The sequence below is a fragment of the Zalophus californianus genome, chromosome X (genome assembly GCF_009762305.2).
Source record: "Zalophus californianus isolate mZalCal1 chromosome X, mZalCal1.pri.v2, whole genome shotgun sequence".
NCBI classification, from domain to species: Eukaryota; Metazoa; Chordata; class Mammalia; order Carnivora; family Otariidae; genus Zalophus; species Zalophus californianus.
The window spans coordinates 127,295,162-127,317,393 of NC_045612.1; the positions used below are offsets into that span (position 1 = coordinate 127,295,162).

General features: G+C 50.1%; 1 protein-coding gene across 2 annotated transcripts in view; it reads left to right on the forward strand.

Annotated features, from left to right (window-relative positions):
- The window catches only part of PRKX (protein kinase X-linked), a 79,915-nt gene that overhangs the window by 32,221 nt on the left and 25,462 nt on the right, over positions 1-22,232 (forward strand). For both annotated transcript variants that reach the window (XR_003522593.2, XM_027608118.2), the window contains exon 3: positions 14,442-14,705. Coding sequence is in view for 1 of the 2 variants with exons in the window: in XM_027608118.2 (XP_027463919.1) it covers positions 14,442-14,705 (264 nt within the window). In the remaining variant the exon portion in view is untranslated. The remainder of the gene's footprint in view (positions 1-14,441; positions 14,706-22,232) is intronic.

A 22,232-nucleotide genomic window follows, 5' to 3' on the forward strand; every position in this document is an offset into this window, starting at 1 on the left:
TCCCTCGTTAAAGACCCCATCTGCAAACACAGTCCCCGTTCTGAGGTCCTGGGGTTAGGGCTTCAACATGTGAATTTTGGGGGGATATAATTCAGCTGTAACAGCTACTTAGTGACTTGCCCAGAGTAGATCTCTCAGAGCACGTGGATCTTACTATAATATATTTCTAGCACTTGGGTTTTTTCTGTGCATTCTCACTTCAGTGACCAGGTGTGTCTAAACACTGGGTATAAGTTGAGCTAGTGAAATCAGGCTCTGGAAGTTCTCCGAACATCGCACGGAGAGCACGCTGTATCCGGATGGGAGCCATAGGGTGTCCAGGGCCACATGATGAAGGGCACGCATTAATGGGAAAGACCATCAGTGAAGAATGTATTTAATCCCCCAGCTGTGCAGTTTGTCTTGTGAATGGAGGTCGCTTCACCCAACATCTGCTTCCCATACTATGTGGAAACAGGGAGCTTCCCATACTATTTGGAAACATGGCCCAGGTTTTGCTTGTGTTTCTTGAGGCCACGTGGAACGCTGATGGTTCCAGGTGTCAAGCTGAACCACCATTACTTGGAGTTTGAAGTTGGAGTTGAGTGACTTGGCAAGTCCGCTGGTGCCATTACCCGAGTTCAACATGTGAACTGCTGCTGTTGTATTTTTGTGAAGATGCCAGGGCATTCATTAAATGCGCATTCGAGTGCACGTTCTGTTCGGAGATAAAGCCGTTCCGGAGGCCAGCTCACCCCGTGGAGATAATTTTAGAAGAGTTGGGTGGCTTACTGTCTGGGGTGCAAAATCAGGATTTCTGTGGGGCAAAGGCTTGGGGTCTGCCCAAACCCCAGCTTCCCACGTCTGTTCGTTGCCCTTTGGGCATATATAGAAATTGCTGGTGTCCTAGAGTTGTCTGACCCCAGAACAGGGGTTCTCCACCTTGGCACTATTGGCCTCGGGGAACCAGATCATTCTCTGTGGTGGGGTGGCTCTGTGTAATGTAAGAAAGTTAACAGCATCCCCGTGCTCCCCCTGATCGGGGCCAGTAGCACACTATCCCCAGTGCTGACAACCAAAAATGTCCCTAGACATTGACAAAAAAACCCCCTAGGGGGTGAAATACTGCATAGTTGCAGACCACTGCTAAAGAGCAATAGACAGGTGATCGATAGTAGTACACTGATAGATTTGATGGAAGGATGGAGAGGTACGTGTGTAGTGGATTTGATGGTGGGATGGATGGATGGAAGGAACAAAGGAAGGAGGGCAGAGGAGGTCGATCCATAGAACAGATAGATGACACATAGATAAATGATGTGTAGATACCTGATACAGATGATAGAGACCCGATAGATAACAGATACACAGATGGTAGATATGATAGATGTATGGATGGATAGATAAATAAGGATGGATGGATGATGGATAAGTAGATAGATAACAGATGGGTAGGTAGATAACAAACATACATACATAAACAGATCGATCGATATAGAGAGAGAATCTCCTATGCTAAGGAAAGTCTTCCCCACTTCAGCACTGTTAACATCTGAGGCTGGAAGACCCTGATACGGGGCATCCTGGGCACTGTAAGGTGCTGAGCAGCATCTCTGGTCTCCACCCATCACGTGCCAGTAGTGCTCATTAGGACAACCAAAAATATCTCCACATTGCTGAGTGTCTCCCGGGGGTTACCATCACCCTGTTGAGAACCGCTGCCCTTGGGAGATTGCCTGCCACGAGCCCAGGTCACCACAAGGTGATGGGTAAACCAGAAGTCTGGTTGGTCAGCATCCAGGAAGACAGAATTCTGGGGAGGGTTGATGTCCCTGCACCGTAAGTGGCATCAGCAGATCTAATGGGAGCCGCAGTTTGTACGGGGCAGCCAGCCTGGTGAGACGCAACTCAAGGACATTAGCGTCATGCTGACCGGCTCCGTGCCACCATGTCTGCTTGGGGAGACACCTCGTGAGGGCCAGACAGTGCGGCCAGGCTGGCCTGAGGCTGCCGCCTGGTCCTGCATGTGCAGGGAGCATGGGTCGTCCACTCCTGTGCTGACTCTCCCAGGCCCCCCACGTATCCTTCTCCACCCTGGCTCAGGGCGGACTCCGTTGGGGTCGTGAAAATGGCTTCCCGTATGGTGTCTATAAGTGCCCTTTCTGCAGTGCCGTGACACTCCTCTAAAAGTAAGACATGATCGTGTGTCTCGGCCCAGAACTCTTCTGTGACTCTCGATGACCAACCGAGGCAGGTCAGGGACTGTAGGACCCTCGTCCCCTGCCTGTTGCCCGCTTCGGCATGAGCAACTCTTGCAGCTCCCCGCTCGCCATGTTCCCAGGGTGCGCTCACCATCCTCACCGTCCTTCCTGCCCCTTCCCTCTGGCCAGTGCCAGTGCTTGCTTCCAGAGTTCTCAAGTCTCCGGAGCAGAGCAGCCTCATCAGACCTTCCTCCTCGCTCTCGTGCTTGCTCCACCAAGAAGCTTCCAGCCCCAACTGGCCTGGGTGGACCCCCAGTGGGGGCCTTTCGTATCCCTACTGTGTACCACCTGCAACAATATGCCCCGGTGCCTGTATTTCAAATAGAATTCTAGTGAAATCGTTAATTCTGAGAAACCAGGTTCAACCAGGGAGAAACCCAAGTTAAACCTGGGACTAGCTTAAAAAGAGAAGTAACTTGAGAGAAGTCAATGGTTATATAAGAAATGCAGGGGGAAACTGCATATTCCCTGCTTGGGTGGTGGGCAGACTCCTCAAACATGTGTGATCCTATAGAGAATTCAGCGTTATTAAGTAGTTCACGGCTAGCTACCCACCTCCCGTGTGCTGGGCTTCTTGCTGGGAGGTGAGGTTGCTGATGTCTGGCTCTCTTAAAGCTATCGAGGGAGCTGACCTACATGCAAACAGGCGTAAGTGGTGGAGTTCCCATAGGGTGGTGTGTAGGGACACTGGAGCAAGGCTTGGTCATCCTCCTGAGGAGCCCAGGGAAGTCCCGCACACTGACACGTGGAGGGGAGCCTTCCCCAGACCCTCTTCTTCATCTCTCCTGTGAACATCCATCCTGCTTGCCTGTGTACTGCTAGAACACAAACCCACAGAGGTCGGATCCCACTGTGCATAGAAAGGTGTCTGGCATATGGTAGGTGTTCAAACTCAAGGATGTCAAGTCCGGGGATGGGGAGGGAGCATCCTGGGTACATTACACACCACGCTCCAGACAAGGAGCACAAAGAGAGTTTCAGGAGCAGACTTCCGTGATTGTAGGGGCTGCCAAGTCTGAAGTCTGTGGGATGGGCCAGGTGGTTCGAAGCTCAGGTACGAGCTGATGTTTCAGTCTTGAATCTGAACTCTGCAGAACCACCGGGCAAGCTGCTGACTCAGGCACAATTTCTATATGGCAGTCAAATCCAGAGGCAAAATTCCCTCTTCCTTGGGAAACCTCACGTTTTGTTTTGTTTTGTTTTTTTCCCCCAAAGATTTTATTTATTGAGCGAGAGTGGGAGCAGCAGAGCACACGCTGGGAGGGGGGAAGAGGGGAACGAAGAAGCAGACTCGTCACTGAGCAGGGAGTCAGACGCGGGGCTCAATTCTAGCACCCCGGGATCACGACCTGAGCCGAAGGCAGGGAGTCAGACGCGGGGCTCAATTCTAGCACCCCGGGATCATGACCTGAACCGAAGGCAGACGCTCAACCGACTGAGCCGCCCAGGCTCCCACATTTTTTTCCTCGTTAAGCTGTCAACTGATGAGATGAGGCCCACCCATATCATGGAGGGTCATGTACTTCTAAAGTCAATCGATGGTAGATGTTAATCACATCAAAAAAAAAAAAAAATGTCTTCACGGCAACATCGAGACTCCTGTTAGATCTCATGTCTGGGCACCTCGCGGAGTTGATCCATAAAACTAGCCATCACAAGGGGAAAAGCAAGAAAGCTTGAGCAGAACACCAGAGCCATTCCTTCATAGGGCACTGGGGGCACTGGGATGGGGGGTGGGCGACAGCTCACCGAGGCTGGATAATGACGCGGGGCGTATTACCTGCAGCCACGGAATGCAGGTCCTGAGCAGCATCGTGGCCAGAAACCCCACTGCACACTCCTGCTCCTGTCGCCAGCCTTCAGGAGCCGTGTTCTCACGGAAGCTCGTGTAGATTCCCAGACCTTTGCTTGCACTTTATCCCAGGACTGGGGAGTTTTATCATGCTCTGTTCTCCCGGCGGTTCCCCCGTCTTCCCTCCCCGGGGGTGGCGTCTTTCAGGCCCCCTTTCATGCACCTCCAGGTGACAAGGGCCGCCTTGTCTTGGACACCCTGTGCTCAGCTATGTCCGTGGCCACCGCAGGCTTCCTCAAACCCTCTCTGTGCTGTCGGCGGGTCGTTCCCCATTGGCTCAGAGGGCCTGCGGGAGGCCAAGGACAGGTTCACCCTGGCATCCCCCCGCACCTCTGCCCACGTCCCCCCCTGCACCTCTGCCCACGTCCCCCCCCTGCACGTCTGCCCACGTCCCCCCCGCACGTCTGCCCACGTCCCCCCCCCCGCGCGTCTGCCCACGTCCCCCCCCGCGCGTCTGCCCACGTCCCCCCCCGCGCGTCTGCCCACGTCCCCCCCCCCTGCGCGTCTGCCCACGTCCCCCCCTGCGCGTCTGCCCACGTCCCCCCCCTGCACGTCTGCCCACGTCCCCCCCCTGCACGTCTGCCCACGTCCCCCCCCCGCACGTCTGCCCACGTCCCCCCCCGGACGTCTGCCCACGTCCCCCCCCCGGACGTCTGCCCACGGCCCCCCCCCGGACGTCTGCCCACGGCCCCCCCCCCCTGGACGTCTGCCCACGTCCCCCCCCCCGCGCATCTGCCCACGTTCCCCCCCGCGCGTCTGCCCACGTCCCCCCCCGCGCGTCTGCCCACGTCCCCCCCCGCGCGTCTGCCCACGACCCCCCCGCACGTCTGCCCACGTCCCCCCCCGCACGTCTGCCCACGTCCCCCCCCGCACGTCTGCCCACGTCCCCCTGCACGTCTGCCCACGTCCCCCCCCCCCGGACGTCTGCCCACGTCCCCCCCCCGCGCGTCTGCCCACGTCCCCCCCCCGCGCGTCTGCCCACGTCCCCCCCCGCGCGTCTGCCCACGTCCCCCCCCGCGCGTCTGCCTACGTCCTCCCCCCTGCACGTCTGCCTACGTCCCCCCCCGCACGTCTGCCTACGTCCCCCCCGCACGTCTGCCTACGTCCTCCCCCCTGCACGTCTGCCTACGTCCCCCCCCGCACGTCTGCCTACGTACCCCCCCCGCACGTCTGCCTACGTCCCCCTACCCGCACGTCTGCCCACGTCCCCCCCCTGCACGTCTGCCCACGTCCTCCCCCCTGCACGTCTGCCTACGTCCCCCACCCTGCACGTCTGCCTACGTCCCCCCCCTGCACGTCTGCCTACGTCCCCCCCCGCACGTCTGCCTACGTCCCCCCCCCCCGCACCTCTACCCACGTCCCCTACCCGCACGTCTGCCCACGTCCCCCCCCTGCACGTCTGCCTCCAGTCCCTCCCCCATCTCAGCCCTGTCTTATTTCTCGTTTCTCCTAACCATGCTGGGTTGGTTTTTGTTTATTTTTCCAAGATGAGAAAATACCACGTGTCCTCGGGATGCTTCTGGCTGGTTGTTGCCATTGTTCTGAAGGACCGAGGGTGGTGGTTCTTCACCAGCAGCTTATCCCCCTTCTTCGGTGTTCGGGTGCGCGCTTGCAAACTTTGGAGATGGAGTTGGTTTTCCTTAGAAGCAGCCATTCCCACGTGGCAGCGGCTCTTCGGGAAACGGGCGAGGTGACCGTTTCGCTAGGGTGATCCCCACCCACCGTCCCGCCCACGGTGTGACCACAGGTGATGGATTTTCCAAGCAGAGCCCAGTGACTTTACCTTGCGTCTTGCCGGGTTGGTGGTGGCTCCTTTCTCTGAGCGGGGAGGACGTGGGACCACTATCACTGGTCACTGAGCAGCGACATTTTGGATGGCACCTCTTGGCATGTTCCAGGTGTGTTGTTCTGCCTGCTGCGGGGCGGAATCAGTCAGGCTTCCAGTGCAGGTAATGACAGTCACAGGCGGTGATCATGCTTTATCAGGGCCATTCCGGAAGCCTGCTTGTCATGCTGACATGGTCTCCACGGGGGCGGGGGGGGGGGGGGGGAGGAATGCATCGCACACCTGCACAGCTCCGTCCACCTTTACCTCTTCTTACTGTGAACTTTGCCTGATGAAGTTGCTCCTTCTGGGTTTCTCAGCCTGGGCACTGCTGACATCTGGGGCTGGATGCCTCGGTGACGTGGGGCATCCTGGGCGCTGTAGGATGCTGAGCAGCATGTCTGGTCGCCACCCTTAGATGCCAGGATCTCGATCCTTTCTCAGTGTGACCACCGACATAGCTCTGAGCATTTCCAGCTGTCCCCTAGGGGGACGGAACTGCCCTGGCTGAAAAGCCCAGCAGTGAAGACAGAGTCACACACAGTAAGTGGGTGTGCGTGGGGTCCCGCTCTCCCTTTCTGGACCCAGCCTCTGAGCCAGGAGCTCCATTTCTGTGTCAGTGATGACCAGCCCGTGGACCCCAGCACGGTCCCTAACCCCGTGCGCCTCATTGCATGCGAGCAGAGCCAAGCTAGCGCTGCTGTGGCCTCAAGCAAAGATGTCTCCGTGTCCACCGGCTTGGGTCTGCTCTCCGCAGTTGGGTAGTTGGCAAAGCTGTTCCTTCGTTGCCCTCGTAGTCAAGGGGGAAAGAACACTGTGTTCTGACTTTCTCTGCACTTCTGTCCATTTGAAGCTTAAAAGCAAAAATGCTGACAATGTGTCTTTGAGTTTTGGGGCTCAGGGAGTGGCTGGGGTGGCGGCATCCATGCTGGTGGGCAGTGGGGACAAGTAGGTGGGAAACAGGGCAGCCAGGGTGCCGTGGGGTGCGGAGCTGGGAATGCGAGAGCCCGGGCACATGTTTGCTGGGCTCCCTGTGCATTCACCAGGAGCAGGGGTTCCAGGAAGCATGAGGAGGAGGTCATGCTGTTCCCGCCTGGCACAGCAGTGTATTTGGGGTGGTACATGCCCCCAGCAGGTGGGTGGGAGGTGAGGTGGATGCCCTGAGACGGCTGTTTCTGGAGGGAATGGGTGCACAGCCACCAGCTAGGGGCCGTCAGAGAGAGCCACTGAGGGTAGGCATGGGACCCTTGGGGGCAGGAACCGGAGAACACCCTGGGGTGGGGGATGGAACAAACCAAGCGCACCTTAGGGCGGATCTGGCTGTCACAGAGCCAAGTCGCAAAGTAGAAGGAATGTTCCAGAGCCTCAGGTTGCACCAAGAGGTGAGCAAGAACAGCTAGGGTGACATCCACGGAAGGTCTCTCGTTCTCTTGTTTTAAGGGCAGAAGCCCTTCACTGCAGCATCGGGAGAAATTATGACAGACTCTTTAAATGAACGAGGCTTGATTTTTGAGTTAATTCCCCACACGTTCGGGTAGGAGCCCTGCCACAGACTTTGCAAACAGAAAGACAGCGGTCACAGTGTTAATGGCAGAAAGCACTGCTCTGAGCTGAGGTCAGGGACAGGTGGGGCCCAGAGTTGGAACGTCCTGTGTGTTCCTTGTCGCTGAAACCTGCAGCCCATTTGTTTGCTCTTCGTAGGTTCACAACTCGAACACATTTAAAAATGTTAATTTTCTTATTGCAGTAAAATGCACCTGAACATACAGTTGGCCATTTTACCTATTTTTAAGTGCATAGCTCAGTGGCATTGGGCACATTCATGCTATTGTGCAACCATCCCCACCACCATCTCCAGAACTTTCCATCTTTCCAAACTGAAGCTCTGTCCCCATGAAGCAGTAACTCCCCGTCCCTGTCCCCCAGCCCCTGGCCCCACCATCTACTCTCTGTCTCTATGGACGTGACTCCTAGGGACCCCATGTATGTGAAATCAGGCAGGATTTGTCCTTCTGTCTCTGGCTCATGTTCTCAGCACCATGTCTTCAGGGTCCATCCATGTTGTGGCAGGTGCAGAACATCCTTCCTTTTCAAGGCTGAGTCTTATTCCATTCTATGCATGGTCTACATGCTGTTTATCCATCCATCCATCCATCCAACTACTTATTCATCCATCCATCCATCCATCCATCTGTCCATCCATCCATCCGCCCACCCATCCACCCATCCATCAATTCCTCCATCCATCCATCCACCCACCCACCCATCCATACAACCACCCATCCATCCATCCATCCATCCATCCATCCATCCATCCATCCGTCCATCCATCCATCCGCCCACCCATCCATCCATCCATCCATCCATCCATCCATCCATCCATCTGTCCATCCATCCACCCACCCATCCATCCATCCATCCATCCATGGACACTTGGATAGTTTCCACGTTCTGGTTCTCGTAAATAATGCTGCTAGGAACCTGCAGTGTACGGGTGTCTGTTCGAGTCCCTGCCCCCCTTAACTGCTTGAGTGCATTTTCAGTCTTGAATTATATCTCCCTCCTATTCGTGGAGGGACTTTAGATTTTCTCTTCTTGGTTTTTCTTTTCTTCAGGTTGTCTCATTCAGGGCTTTCCGATCTACTTCTCACCCTCCCTCATCACCGGGTCATCCCATAGACAGTCTGATATGGATCTGTGTGTCCTTAAAAGTGTGCATGAACACAGACACACACAAAAACACACACACACACACACACAGGGTTTGGGCATCGTTGCAGTATGTTATACATACCCTTCCCTCTATTTCTGTCTTAGCTGCATGGGGATCCCTCATGGGGGGTTTTGGGAGGACACATTGGGGATGTTGCTCTTGGGACAGGTGTGTGTGCGGGTCTGCATGTGCTCCAGAAACCCTGCTCTCCTCCACCAGTCGCACTTGCTCCTGGCCCGTCCTGCTCAGATGCCTCCCCGACAGTTCAGAGTCCTTCTGTCCAAACACGAGTTCTTGACCTCCCTCTTGGCCTCCTATGCCCAACAGCTCTTCCTTCCGACTTCCCCAAATGGCCCTTCAAGCCCCCCGGGTGCCATTTTTGATCTGCTTTTCTTTGCCTCTGTGTACACTCCAGGCCGGGATCCCGCCCTTTCCTGTTCTAAACCACGTCACCAGATCCGTCAAGATCCGTCCAGTTCAGTGCCATCTTCAGAGAAGCTACTGCAGCTCACCCACATCCCTGGCTTTCTTCGGAGCGTCCGCTCCGGATACCAGGCTAGGGCTTCCTTCTGATGGGGACACTGGCCTGCGCCATTCTTTGCTGTCAAATCCCATGGTAGGGGGAGGTTTCCTGTGTGCATACGGTAGAATGCAAGCTCTTTGGTGTCTCAGTTTCCAGCCTTCTTGGATGTCCCACATCTCTGAGGTCCCAGTGTTGGCCTGGTCTCTCGGTTTCCAGCTTTCTTGGATGTCGCACCTCCAGCCTCCTTTGACCAGAGGTGCATCCTGCCTGTGGGTCCCGCCTTCCCCCTGCTCTTGACTCCCCCCGGCCATCCTGTGTTCCCTATTTATGCTCAGCTCCCCAACTAGCCCGCAAGGCTCAAGACCATCAGCAAAAGAACTGCCCTTTCCATTGTTGTGTATCCAGCTCGTTGCCTGGCATACAGTGGGTCCTTGGTCAAAATTTACCCAGTAAGGGCACCTGCGTGGCTCAGTCGGTTAAGCGTCTGCTTTTGGCTGAGGTCATAATCCCAGGATCCTCAACGGGGAGTCTGCTTCTCCCTGTACCTGCCCCCCACCACTCGTGATCTCTCTCTCTCTCTCTCTCTCTCAGATAAATAAAACCTTAAAAAAGAATTTACCCAGTAAATGAAGCAAAGAGCAAGTTGAGTATGGATGTGGATAGATTGTGTTTCATGAGTCGTTGACCCGTGGTGCTTGAGCAAGACTCCTAATACATACTGATCCAGAAATGCCTCTCTTTCTCATACCACTGGTGGCAAACCCGCTTACGTCCTTTTGCCCTTGCGTTTTGTTGTTTATAGACTCCGTGCAAGGGATGGAGTCCTGCAAGGAATGGGAATGAATTAACCAATGCATTGGCTGATGCCATTAGTCCTGTTTCTCATTTTCTAAACTCAGATTTTAATTCTATGGCCATCCAGACCCCTCCCCTCCACCCACAAGCCCCAAGCGATGACTTACTGCTTATAAATGTTTTTGTAATAGTAACATCAGCATCTCCTCGAATATTTTGGTGCTTATTAATAACGCCCAGCACGTTACACATTCTCTCCATATAAGAGAAGTCTTATTCATGTAAATTTGAAGGAAAGATGTGTCCGTGGAATTTTTTCCCATAGGATATTTATTTGACTTGCAGACAGCCAGGGAAACCTGGGCCCTCACGAGTTTTTTTTTTCATAGTCTCGGTTTTTGAGTCCTCGTGGAGTACCTTTATTTGGAAAGCCGTTACTTCTCAAGGGTGCTAGTGACCGACGGCACCTGAGTGTGCTGTTGTTAGGTAGGATTGACAGCCCACTTGATATATAGTGTTCTTTTTAGGTTGTTGTTGACACTCTGTTGGATTTTATTGAGAGATTTGTGCAACAAATGTGCTACAAATGTATATCGGTCTAGTTCTTCCCACTCAGTCATTTGTGTGTGACACTTGTCATTTGATAATGTGATTTTTAAGAAGAAATAGATGTTTCGTCTTTGTCCTTGGCACTGAGCTCTTAAAATCCTTGGAATTTCCTCAGTGATAGGAGTGACAAAGGTGGCTTTTGTTATGTGAATGAGGTGACTTTGGAAAACACCCTAGGGCAGGGGCTGGTTGCCTGGGGAACCAATCCCGTAATTGGAGGGTTGGAATTCTCGGTCCCACCCCAGATCTGCCAGGAGACCAGAGGGGCTGGAGGCTGAGTTAATCCCTAATTGCCAGTGGTTTAATCAACCTTGCCTTCATGAAGAGCTTCCGTGCAATCACAGAAGGGCCCGGTTTGGGCGCTTCCAGGGTGGTGAGTTTGGGCAGATTTGGGGAGAGTGGCTCACTTGGAGAAGGCACGGAAGCTTCCCCACACCCGGTCCTATGTGTCTCTGCCATCTGGCTGTTCCTGAGTTTTATCTCTTTACAATAAACCAGTGATCCAGTGAGTAACATGTTTCCCTGAGCTCTGTGAGTACCTCCGGCAGATTAATGGAACCCAAGGAGGAGAGTTTGGAACCTCTGACCTACAGTGGCTCTGCCAGAAGCACGGGACATAGACTTGTGATTGGCATCAAAAGTGCGTGTGTTGGGGGGGTGTTGTAGGATTGCACCCTTAAGTGCGGGGTCTCCTGCTGTAGACAGTGTCAGAATTGAGTTGAATTGTAGGACACGCAGCTGGTGTCACAGAATTGCTTGGTGGTGTGGGGAAAAGAACAACAACACATGTTGGAATTGGGAGCAGAACGGTAGACACTAAGTCCCAATTTTTATATATATATAAACCTAACCGTGGGCGGAATTTAACTCACCTGGAACCCAGGTGACAGACTCTGAGATCTTGACCCATTCCTTCTGCCCGGATCTCCTGGTGTCCACCCTTCCGGTCTTGGGGGTTGACACATTCCACTTGGTCGATTAATCCCAAAAGTTCCCTTTCATTCCTTACAGGCTGACTCGCTTGGCCCCGTTGTAATCTCCCCCGTTGTGAATTATCTCCCCTGCCTTTGAAGGGTGAGACTAAGTTGCATTGCAACATGGTGGATGCATTGTTCTCAAGAGCTAAGAGAGAATCTGTGTAGATTATTATCCTGGCTGTGGATCAATAGGAGCGCCTATAGAATATATCCAAAGAATGAGTGCCTACCATTGGTGAGTGTGTACGTGTGTGTGTGTGTGTGTGTGTGCGCGCGCATGCATGCACGTACTTAGGCATCTGAGTGGTAGGGAGACAGGATATTGCATATTTCCTACCTTTTCACTGAAATTCAACAACAAAACTGTGGAAAATGGTAGTGCTATGAGTTGGATAGTTTTGGCCATCTGGGGTCGATTCAAGAGCTCCGTGCTACCCCCAAATTCTGGAACACCAGGCGTTTTCTGGTGAGTTCTACCTAAATTGGGCACTCATCTTCTTCTGGAGAAATCTGGAATGTCGCCAGCCTACATAGAGGTTCATTCTACAAGTTCACCACTCCAGTGTTATTTGGATCCTAGACCATCATATTTCCCCACCAGAATGGTGAAGTCATTCTTGGATTCCAAGCTCCCCCATGAAAGCAGAGTGTGGCCGCCATATACATTTGAAATACGAAGCGATTATATTGAAACGTCATGGGAAGGCATGTTCTTAACCATACTAATCACGAAGTAGAGCATGTGGCCGAAAGGAAACACTCCTCTGTGCTTTAAATGGTAGAAAGAATGTGGCTGGTTGGGGAGTCCGTGTAACTGTAAAAGACTTTTCCAGGAAGTGACAATAGCAGCCCAAACCCCCAAAACACTGTTCCTGCTTCCTGTATCCGTTTGTGCCTTCGTACCGCAAATCTTGAGCCTTCTGAGCTGTGAGAAGTGGGAAGGGGAAGCAGGACACAGATGCACAGCCTTCAGTAACTGAAAACAGGGACCTCCGGCAAGTCCCCGTGGTCTCATTGCTGGTCGCAGCTCGGAGACAGGATAGCATTTGTGCAAAGCCCGTTTGTGGGTACGTGTTGTCGGGAATGGCACCCTCACTGCAAAGGGTCTGCACGTTTCCCCCGTGTATTTTGTGAAAGCTTTTTGTACACATGACCTGTGTTTTGCTAATACCTGGAAACACCATGAGTAGCAAACCAAACATTCTTTTTTAAATGCTAGCAGAGTTTTTCATTTCTGTGATTGGGATTTTTTTTCCTCTCTTCTGTCACATGTTTTTCTTTCTTTGCCTTAACTCATACTGTCCTGACCCGCTGTATATGCTTATCCCTTTGTGATTTTCCTTCGAGTTAATCTTCACGTCATGGCAATCTGCCCCCCCCCCCCCATTTTACTTTATTTCACTGGAATGGCCCATCCCGGCAGGTGAGACCCTCTGGTAGAGCAGGTGTGCTGAGCGTCCTCCCGAAGGGTTGGCCAGTTTTCCGGGTGTGATTGTATCTTTGGCGAAGCCCAGTTGGATGCAGCTCATGGGGAGACCGCTCTGCAGGGAAGCACCGTATTGTCCTGATCACAGAAGATGCAAGCGGGAGCCTTGCGGTATTGACACCCTAGCGTGGCCGTGGTTAACATCGTCCTGTGCATCTCCCATCCCGGCAAGGGTGGCTTTTACTGGGGGACTACTCTTACTGCTGATTATGTCATACACATCCTTGTACTTCCTACGGCCTCCCAGAAATGCAGAGCGTAGTTCCAAAGCTCGTTTCTCTTCTTCCCACGTCTCCTCTATGAGAAAATAGTCTTCCTCCATCACTGCTGATCTCCCTACAATGTGTTTTTTATTGTTTCCTTTTGTCAAGACTTCTCCTCGGAAACAGACAGGACCTGGCGTCTTCTGTCATCGCTCCTCCCCCACCTCTCCTTCCAGTAGTAGAATGCCCTTGTAAGGAGGGCGCGCCTCTTCTGACTCTCTCCGACATTTTTAATGGCCACCTTACCCCGGCAGGTGTTTGGGAGGCAGCCCGTTCATTTACTGTTACATTTCCAGTCTCGATTACAGGGCCAGCTGGCCGAACCAGGTGTGATCCCCGAAAATGTGTCCACTGTGCATGAATTTGCTTTGGGCTGTCAGAACAAATCCCACAGACTGAAGGGCTTGAACAACACACATTTATTTCCCATAGTCCTGGAGGCTGGGAGTCTGAGATCCAGGCGGGGCCGAGGGCCGGTTCCTCCTGAGACCTTCATCCCTGGTGTGTAGATCCCATGTTCTCCCCATGTCCTCACGTGGTCGTCTGTGTGTGTCTGTGTCCTCAGCTCCTCTTCTTATAAGGACCCCAGTCTTATGGGATCAGAGCCCACTCTCGTGACCTCATTATACCTTAACCCCCTCTTCAAAGAGCTTATTCCCTCACATGTTCCCATTCTGAAGTCCTGGGGGCTAGGGCTTCCACATGTAATTTTGGGGGGCACAATTCAGCCTGTTGGCCAAGATTTTTTTTTAAGATTTTATTTATTTGAGAGAGAGAGAGAGAGAGAGCATGAGCTGGGTGGATGGGGCAGAGGGAGAAGCAGGCTCCCCGCCGAGCAGGGAGCCCAACACGGGGCTCCATCCCAGGACCCTGAGATCATGACCTGAGCCGAAGGCAGTCGCTTCACCGACAGAGCACCCCCAGGCGCCCGCTACATTTTATTGGTGCCACATCTTAACATCCATCTCTAACAGATTTCCACACCTGCCCACCTGCATATTGTAGCATCCATTCCTCGGCATGAATACCCTCCCGTCGACGTAGAGGGCATCCTGCATGTCCGTCCCGCACAGCACAGCAGGTGTCTGGGGCTGACGTTCGTCGGCGGGGACCCGCGGCACCGCGCCCCGCGCTCACTCCCGCGCTGCCCTCCCGCAGGTTCTGGACGTGTCACGACGAGCGCTTCCTCTACATGCTGATGGAGTTCGTGCCGGGCGGCGAGCTGTTCAGCTACCTGCGCAACCGGGGCCGCTTCTCCAGCACCACGGGGCTGTTCTACTCTGCGGAGATCGTCTGCGCCATCGAGTACCTGCACTCCAAGGAGATCGTCTACAGGGACTTGAAGCCAGAGAACATACTGCTGGACCGGGAGGGTCACATCAAGCTCACCGACTTCGGCTTCGCCAAGAAGCTGGTGGACAAGTAAGTGGCCGCGGTCACCCGTGGCCGCGTCTGGCAGCCGCCATGCTCCTCCCCGCTCCCGCGAGTTTGGTTGTGTTGGGATTCCACGTGTAAGGGACCCCGCGTGCCGTGGTTGTGTTTCTTCTGTGCCCGACTTACCTTCCTCGGCATAGTGGCCTCAGGGTCCATCCACGTGGTCGCCAGTGGCAGGATGTCCTTTTTAAGGGCGAATCGTAGCCCATTGTGTGTGGAGACCACATTTCCTTTGTCCGTTCATGTGTGGCTGGACACTTAGGTTGCTTCCATGTCGTGCCGCTGTAAATAATACTGCAGGGAGCAGGAGGGTGCAAGTATGTCTTTAAGGCACTGTTCTCATTTTCTTCACATAAATACCCACGTGTGCAGTTGCTGGGTCGTAGGGTAGCTCCATTTTTAACTTTCTGAGGACCCTCCGTGCTCTTCTTCACAGTGGCTGCCCCGGCTTCCATTCCCACCAACAGTGCATGACCATTCCCCTTTCTGGGCATCCTCACCAACGCCTGTCTTGCTTGTTTGATATTAGCCATCGGCAGGTGTGTGGTGCTATATCTCAAATGACTCATTCTTTTTATCAGAATTATAGGGTTGCACTTCCTGTGTGTCAAGGAGCTCCCTCCCCCCCCCCCCACCAGCTCATTTCCACTCTCAGCAGAAGACTGCTTTCAACACTCGGGTTGGCTTGTTCCGTTTTTGTGGTCCAACTCCTGGGACAGCTTCCAAAATTTTGATCCTGCTGTCTGCTTGCCCCTTCTGAAACCTCATGTATTATGCTTTCTTTTTTTTTTTTTTTAAGATTTTATTTATTGGAGAGAGAGAGAGACAGCACGAGCTGGGCAGGGAGGGACACAGGTGGAGGGAGAAGCAGGCTCCCCGCTGAGCTGGGAGCCCGATGTGGGGCTCAATCCCGGGACCCTGAAATCATGACCTGAGCCGAAGGCAGACGCTTAACCCACTGAACCACCCAGGCGCCCCATGCTTTACACTTTTTAAAAAGGTCCTCTTGCTGAACAAGCAGATTATCCGTTTCAGTATTTTTCTGTGTAAATGAAAGCCCACGGATTTGTATGTCCGCTGAATTCTCTTACGTCGATTTCTAACACCGGGCTCACCGGAACAAACGTTTTCAGCATCATTTGCACTGACGTTGATCTCATCACGAATAGTCCTATAAAATGAAACCTTAACGTGGTCAGGCATAAGATGGCTTCTTCACGTGCTTCGCCCAATGATCCAGACTGCCCCATGCTGCTGGGAAAACATTTACAGCGCATGTGTGCAATTACAGAGTACGTAACACATACAAGTACAACATTCTGCTTCAGTGAGGCTGATGTACTTGCAAAGCTGGTTATTTTTGCTGTTTATCCCCCCTACTAAAAATGTGAGCTTTCTTTCCTATATTCCCCGGTTGGCTCATTGGTCGCTTGGTACAGTTAGGCATGGAAGAGAGTCACACACCCAGACAGAGATGGAGGGAGACAGGGCTGTCTTTTGCTGATACCATCACACCTACAGTCCTAAAATATTCCATGGAGAAGGATCAAGGTGTACGTTTCGTTCCCCTGGACACATTTAGTAATTTATGCTCCTAAAATTTCTCTCTAGTGCAGCCCTGTCCAGTACAAATGCAACACACACCTCATGTGTGATTTAAACTCTTCAAGAAGCCTTGTTTTTAAGAAAGTAAAAATTTTGGGGTGCCTGCCTGGCTCATTCGGTAGAGCGTGCGACTCATCATGGGGTTGTGAGTTCGAGTCCCACGTTGGGCATACAGCTTACCGAAAAATAAAATCTTTAGAAAAGAAAGTAGAAATTTAGTAAGATAGCCTATGTAATTCAGTATATCTCAAATCCCAGTATTTCAACATATAATCAGTGCAGAAATTGAGAGGATTTACATGAATTTCTGTTGCTAAGTTTTTGAAATCCCTTGTGCATCTTATCAGTGTGGTGCATCCCAATTAGGGTACTATATTTTCATCAGAAATACTTGATCTTTATTTAACGTCCAAAACGTTTACAGTTGGAAAAATAAGACTCACATGCCCAGGCTTTCCAGAAACACTGGGAACTTTCTCAGTAACTGCATCGAGTATTGGTTTTTAAATTTAATTTTAAATTAAAAGTAGATTAAAATCTTAATTCCTTAGTACATTTTAAGTGCTCCTGAAGTACATGTGGCTGGTGGCTCCCATACTGCACAGGCCAATCTAGAAAACACACCTCTTAGGGGTACCAGGCTGGCTCAGTCCATGGAGCTTGGGACTCTTGAACTCGGGGCTGTGAGTTCGAGCCCCACACTGGGTGTAGAGATTATTTAAATAAAAATAAAACTTTGAGGGGTTCCTGGGTGACTCAATGGGTTAAGCATCTGACTCTTGATCTCAGCGTGGGTCTTGCTCTCAGGGTTGTGAGTTCGAGCCCCACACTGGGTGTAGAGATTACTTAAAAATAAAAACTTAGGAAAAAATACATCGATGACGTGGGGTTGGCTAAGGTGATAATTATATTTCTTCGTATTGTGGAAACAGCTGCATTTATGAGAAACTTGATTGTGCGGGGGAGCAGCTTTACATTAAATGACTCATCTCTGACGGTTCTTAAGAAAGCGGCCATCCTGGGAACACTTTGTGATGCAGTTAAATTCAATCTGATTTTCCCCTATAGGATTTCATCTATTACCTTTCTAAGAGGAAAGCACATAAAAATGAAGTGCTTTTCCATAACCTTAATGAACAAAGACCTTCTTAACACAGGATAATTCGTTTATAACATTGAGGCTGCCCCCTATTGGCAGCACGTGGTATATGGTATATACTTCTCTCTCTTTTTTTTTTTTTATAGTCATTTTCTTTGGAAGTCTGATTCAAACCCACCAGATGTAAAATATTTCACAAATTCACTTGATGATAAGTTTGGAGAGCCATGTTCCTCTACAGTAAATCTAATATGTGCATTTAAGGGTAAATGGATGATGGTGGCTTTGTACATAACATCAAACAATTAATTTACTTAAGACGTTGAACTTTGGGGCACCTGGGTGGCTTAGTCGGTTAAGCATCTGCTTTTGGCTTGGGTCATGATCCCGGGGTCCTGGAATTGAGTCCTGCATGAGGCTCCCTCATCAGCGGGGAGCCTGCTTCCCCCTCTGCCTCTCCCCCTGCTTGTGCTTTCTCTCTCTCTCTCTCTCAAATAAAAAAAATCTTGGGGGAAAAAAAGACATTGAATTTGGAAGATAAGGCTTCATTACCATCTTGATATATCGGTTTTTAAAATAAATTTTCATTTTATTTTATTTTTTGATATATTGCTTTTACAAAGAACTTAATTTTTTAGCCATGGACTTTGTCGATTGCAAAAACACTTTCCTCCCTTCTTTCTGTGTGTTTTTCTCGGTTTGCTTGATGATGTCTCTCCCTTCTGGGCCAGCTCTGGAGATGTGATGCTCATGGGCGTGTGTGCACGGGCTCCCTTCCCGTTCAGGATTCTGACAAGTGACGGTACTTTTGCATAAACATGGAAAGAAACGTCCCCAGGGATCACTACAAAAGACATGGAACCAAACAGAGCTTCATCTCCAATAATATTTTTGAACACGTAATTGAGAAAAGCGTGTTTCTCCTATTTTTTTTTTTTTTTACAGCACGGCATACAACATGGTTAAACGTGTTGTAATTCGATATTCTTCCCTCTACCCATTGTATTCTCATTTGTTCATGGAAACTCCGAGTCTCAGGCTTTCCCTAGGTTCTCAATAATGGATGGATTTTTCCTCTTCTACTGTAATCTTACAGAACTCTTGTTTAATTATAGTGATAGTTCTTTTTCTGTACAAAAGTCTTTGGCATACACACTTGCTGTTATGCAGGTAGGCTGCCTAGGAGAATAAGGGACACACTAGGATTATTTTTCATTCTCTAAAATGATTAAAACAAAAGTGCTGATACATTTAATTTAGTTATTCTGTTGTAGTTTTTAAAATTTAGATGTGACATTGAGCGCTATCCTTTGGGTTTTCATGCCCGGCCTCTTGGCTAGGGATAAATAATATTGTACCCAATCTTTGACGAATGTTACTTAATGTTCTCAAACATCCACAAAAGCAGAGAGAGCAGTTAACCTTAAATCCTGTGTGCCCATCACCCAGATTCAGTAGGCATCAAAACCTTGCCACCTTATTTGACTTTTTACCTCTCTCACGTTTTCATGCCTTGTATTATTTTAAAGCAAGTGTTCACCATGCTCTCTGCAATGGATAATGACTTAAAAAGAAAAAATAGCATCAGTGCCATGATCACATCTTAGAGAATAAAAGAAAAAATTCCTTAGGAGCATCTAACTCCCAGTCAATATTCAGATTTCCTCCACATCTCAAAAATGTCTTTTTCTTACCCGTAAACAAGGATCTGACCAAGGTTTCTACATTGCATTTGGCTGTTTTGTCTCTTAGCTCCATTAAATCCATAAGTTTCCCATTTCACCTCCCCCCTCCCCCCAGCTGTTACCATTTATCTGTGAAATAACCTGGGTTAAGCCCCGTAAGGAAGCCCTGTGATCTACATTGGGAGGGTTGTTTCTTCATGGTGTCATTTGCCTTGTTCCTCTGTCCCCTTTGTTTCTTGTGAGCTGGTGGTTACATCTTTGAACTGGATTAAATTCAGGCTCATTGGATCCTCCCTTCTGTTCCTTGCTTTCTTTTTGGCTTTTGAGGAACAGATGGTGCTGGATTTTTTGTTATTGTTCCTTTTGCCTGGTAGCAAGAAGCATACAGTAGGTGCTTGTCCTTGCATATGTGGGTCCAAGGGTTCCCTGCCCGGCCTCCCTTCCCACTGTCCACTCTGTCACCATCACCGTGTAACCTGTGGGCTTAGGGCCCACCAGGGGCGCTGCTTGCTCCCCCATTCCGTGAGAAATGACAAAATGCTGATGCACTCTCTCGGTCAGTCTTTCTGCATTTCTCAGGTGGAATTCTTCTATAAAGAGCCTCTTTCCCTCATCAGCCATCGGGTGACCTTCAAGTACCATCCTTCATGAGAGCAGGCAGGCAGTCCTTCATTCAATCAGTTCATTTAAGGGTTTCCAGAATCATGACCTGGGCCCTTAGTGACCTCAAATGGGGCCATTGCATTTTTTAAAAAAACTTATTGCTACCACTCAGAAAACACATGATCTCATGTGTTTTTAATGCAAAGCAGTTTTTTTTTTCCCTCGGTGCTTGAATTGCCCTCCTCTTAATAGGGAGTGACCACATAATGGGCTCAGACTCTCCTTTTGAGTTGATGAAAATGTTTTCGATCTAGACAGGTGGTGGTCGCTCAACATTCTGAATGTACCAAATGCCACAAAATGGCTTGCTTTAAAATGGCAAATTTTGGGGGGCCTGGCTGGCTCAGTCGGAAGGGCGCAACTCTTGATCTCAGGGTTTGTGAGTTTGAGCCCCACGTTGGATGTAGAGATTACTAAAAAAATAAACTTAAAAAAATTAATAAAATGGCAGATTCTATGTTCCGTGAATTTTGCCTCAATTAAAAAAGCAACAACAGCCCCATATTTGTAGGAGCCCCTTGAAGCTGCCACCTGTACCTTTTTGTCAGCATCCCATTGGCTTTGAGAACGTCCTTGCTTTCATTGACTAGAGGAAGCCCTAGGTCCCTATACGTGTCTTCTCTCTACCCTGGAGTCAGCCACTTCTTTAAGGAAATCTGGACCCTGTTGGTGGGGAAATAGTACTTAAAGACCCCTTGAGGGGTGCCCTTTGCTGTGGGGGTTTCATTGCTTCTAAGAATTCTTGGGGGACAGAATTAAAGAACGTGTTTTTATTTTAAAGAGAAAAGCAAACGATGAGTCCAAACTTGACTAGTTATATTTAAGACCACGGGTTTTTACTTAGTTTTTATGAGTTATTCTTGTACCTCTTTGCTTACCCTGAAACTCTCACCTACCCACTGCATTTGTTCACAGTACCAAGACCTTGCAGTACCGCACACAGCTGACCTTGGTATGTGACCCTGTAGTTGAAATGTTCGGGCCCAAGATATGGGTTGAAATGTTTTAATCCCTTTATTAGGCAACTAGGGCCAGAGAACCAAGCCAAGTTAAGTTGTGAAACTGGTGAGGGCCTTTGATTCATGGAAACGAAAACCAAAGCTATAAAAGATTGAGGGTTAGATGAGAACCAGGCTTTGAAATCCATCCCTCTCTCTAATTCTTTCCTCTACAACAGGGCTCGGCAAACAACAGCCTGTGGGATCTGGCCCACCACTTGTGTTTTCTAAATAAAGTTTTATTAGAACACACTCACCTAGTTTGTTTACATTTTGTCTACAGCAGCTCTCATGCTACAGGAGGAGAGTTCTGTGTCTGCCACAGAGACTAGATGGCCAGAGACAATATGTAAACGAATGCATGTGGCTGTGTCCAGTAAAACTTTATTTATAAACTAATTGAGGGGCTTGGGAGTAAATAGAGCAAGAGAGTGACACTTGACAATGCATACCATTTTAAAAATTTTTTAATTTCAATTCAATTTAGTTAACATATAGTGATTATTAGTTTCAGAGGTAGAATTTAGTGATTCATCCATTGCATATAACACCCGGTGCTCATCACATGTGCCCTCCAAATGTTGATCACCCAGTTACCCCATCCCCCACCCATCTCCACTCCAGCAGCCCTCAGTTTGTGTCCTAGAGTTAAGAATCTCTTATGATTTGTCTCCCTCTCTGATCTCATCTTACTTTATTTTTCCTTCCCTTCCCCTGTGTTCATCTGTTTTGCTTCTTAAATTCTACATACAAGGGAAATCATATGGTATTTGTCTTTCTCAGATTGATGTATTTTGCTTAGCATAATACCCTCTAGTTCCATCCACATTGTTGCAGATGGCAAGATTTCATTCTTTCTGATGGCTGAGTAATACTGCATTGTGTGCGTATATATCACATCTTCTTTATCCATTCATCTGTTGATGGACATCTTGCCATAGTTTGGCTCTTATGGACAGCAGTGCATACCTTTTATTTTTATTTATTTTATTTATTTGTTAGAGAGAGAGCACATGAGCAGGGGGAGTGGCAGGCAGAGGGAGAAGCAGGCTCCCTGCTGAGCACGGGGCAGGATGGGGGACTCGATCCCAGGATCCTGGGATCATGACCTGAGCCGAAGGCAGACCCCAACCGACCAAGCCACCTAGGCATCCCAATGCATCCCTTTTAATACCGATTTAGTTTCTGTGCAATGAAAATATGTTACCTATCCAGTATATTCACCATCTGGCCATTTCCAGGCACAGTTTGTGACGCCCCCAAACTAGACCGTCTGCTGTGTGAACTGGTTAAAACCGACCAGAAGGTATATTCATACCATGGATGGTCATTCAGCCACGAAAAGTAACAAAACCCCATCAGTGAACCTTGAAAGCAATTATCCCAAGGGGAAGCCAGACGCAAAAAGCCACATATTGTATGAGTTCACATATATGAGGTACCTCATGGTGTCATATTGTAGAGC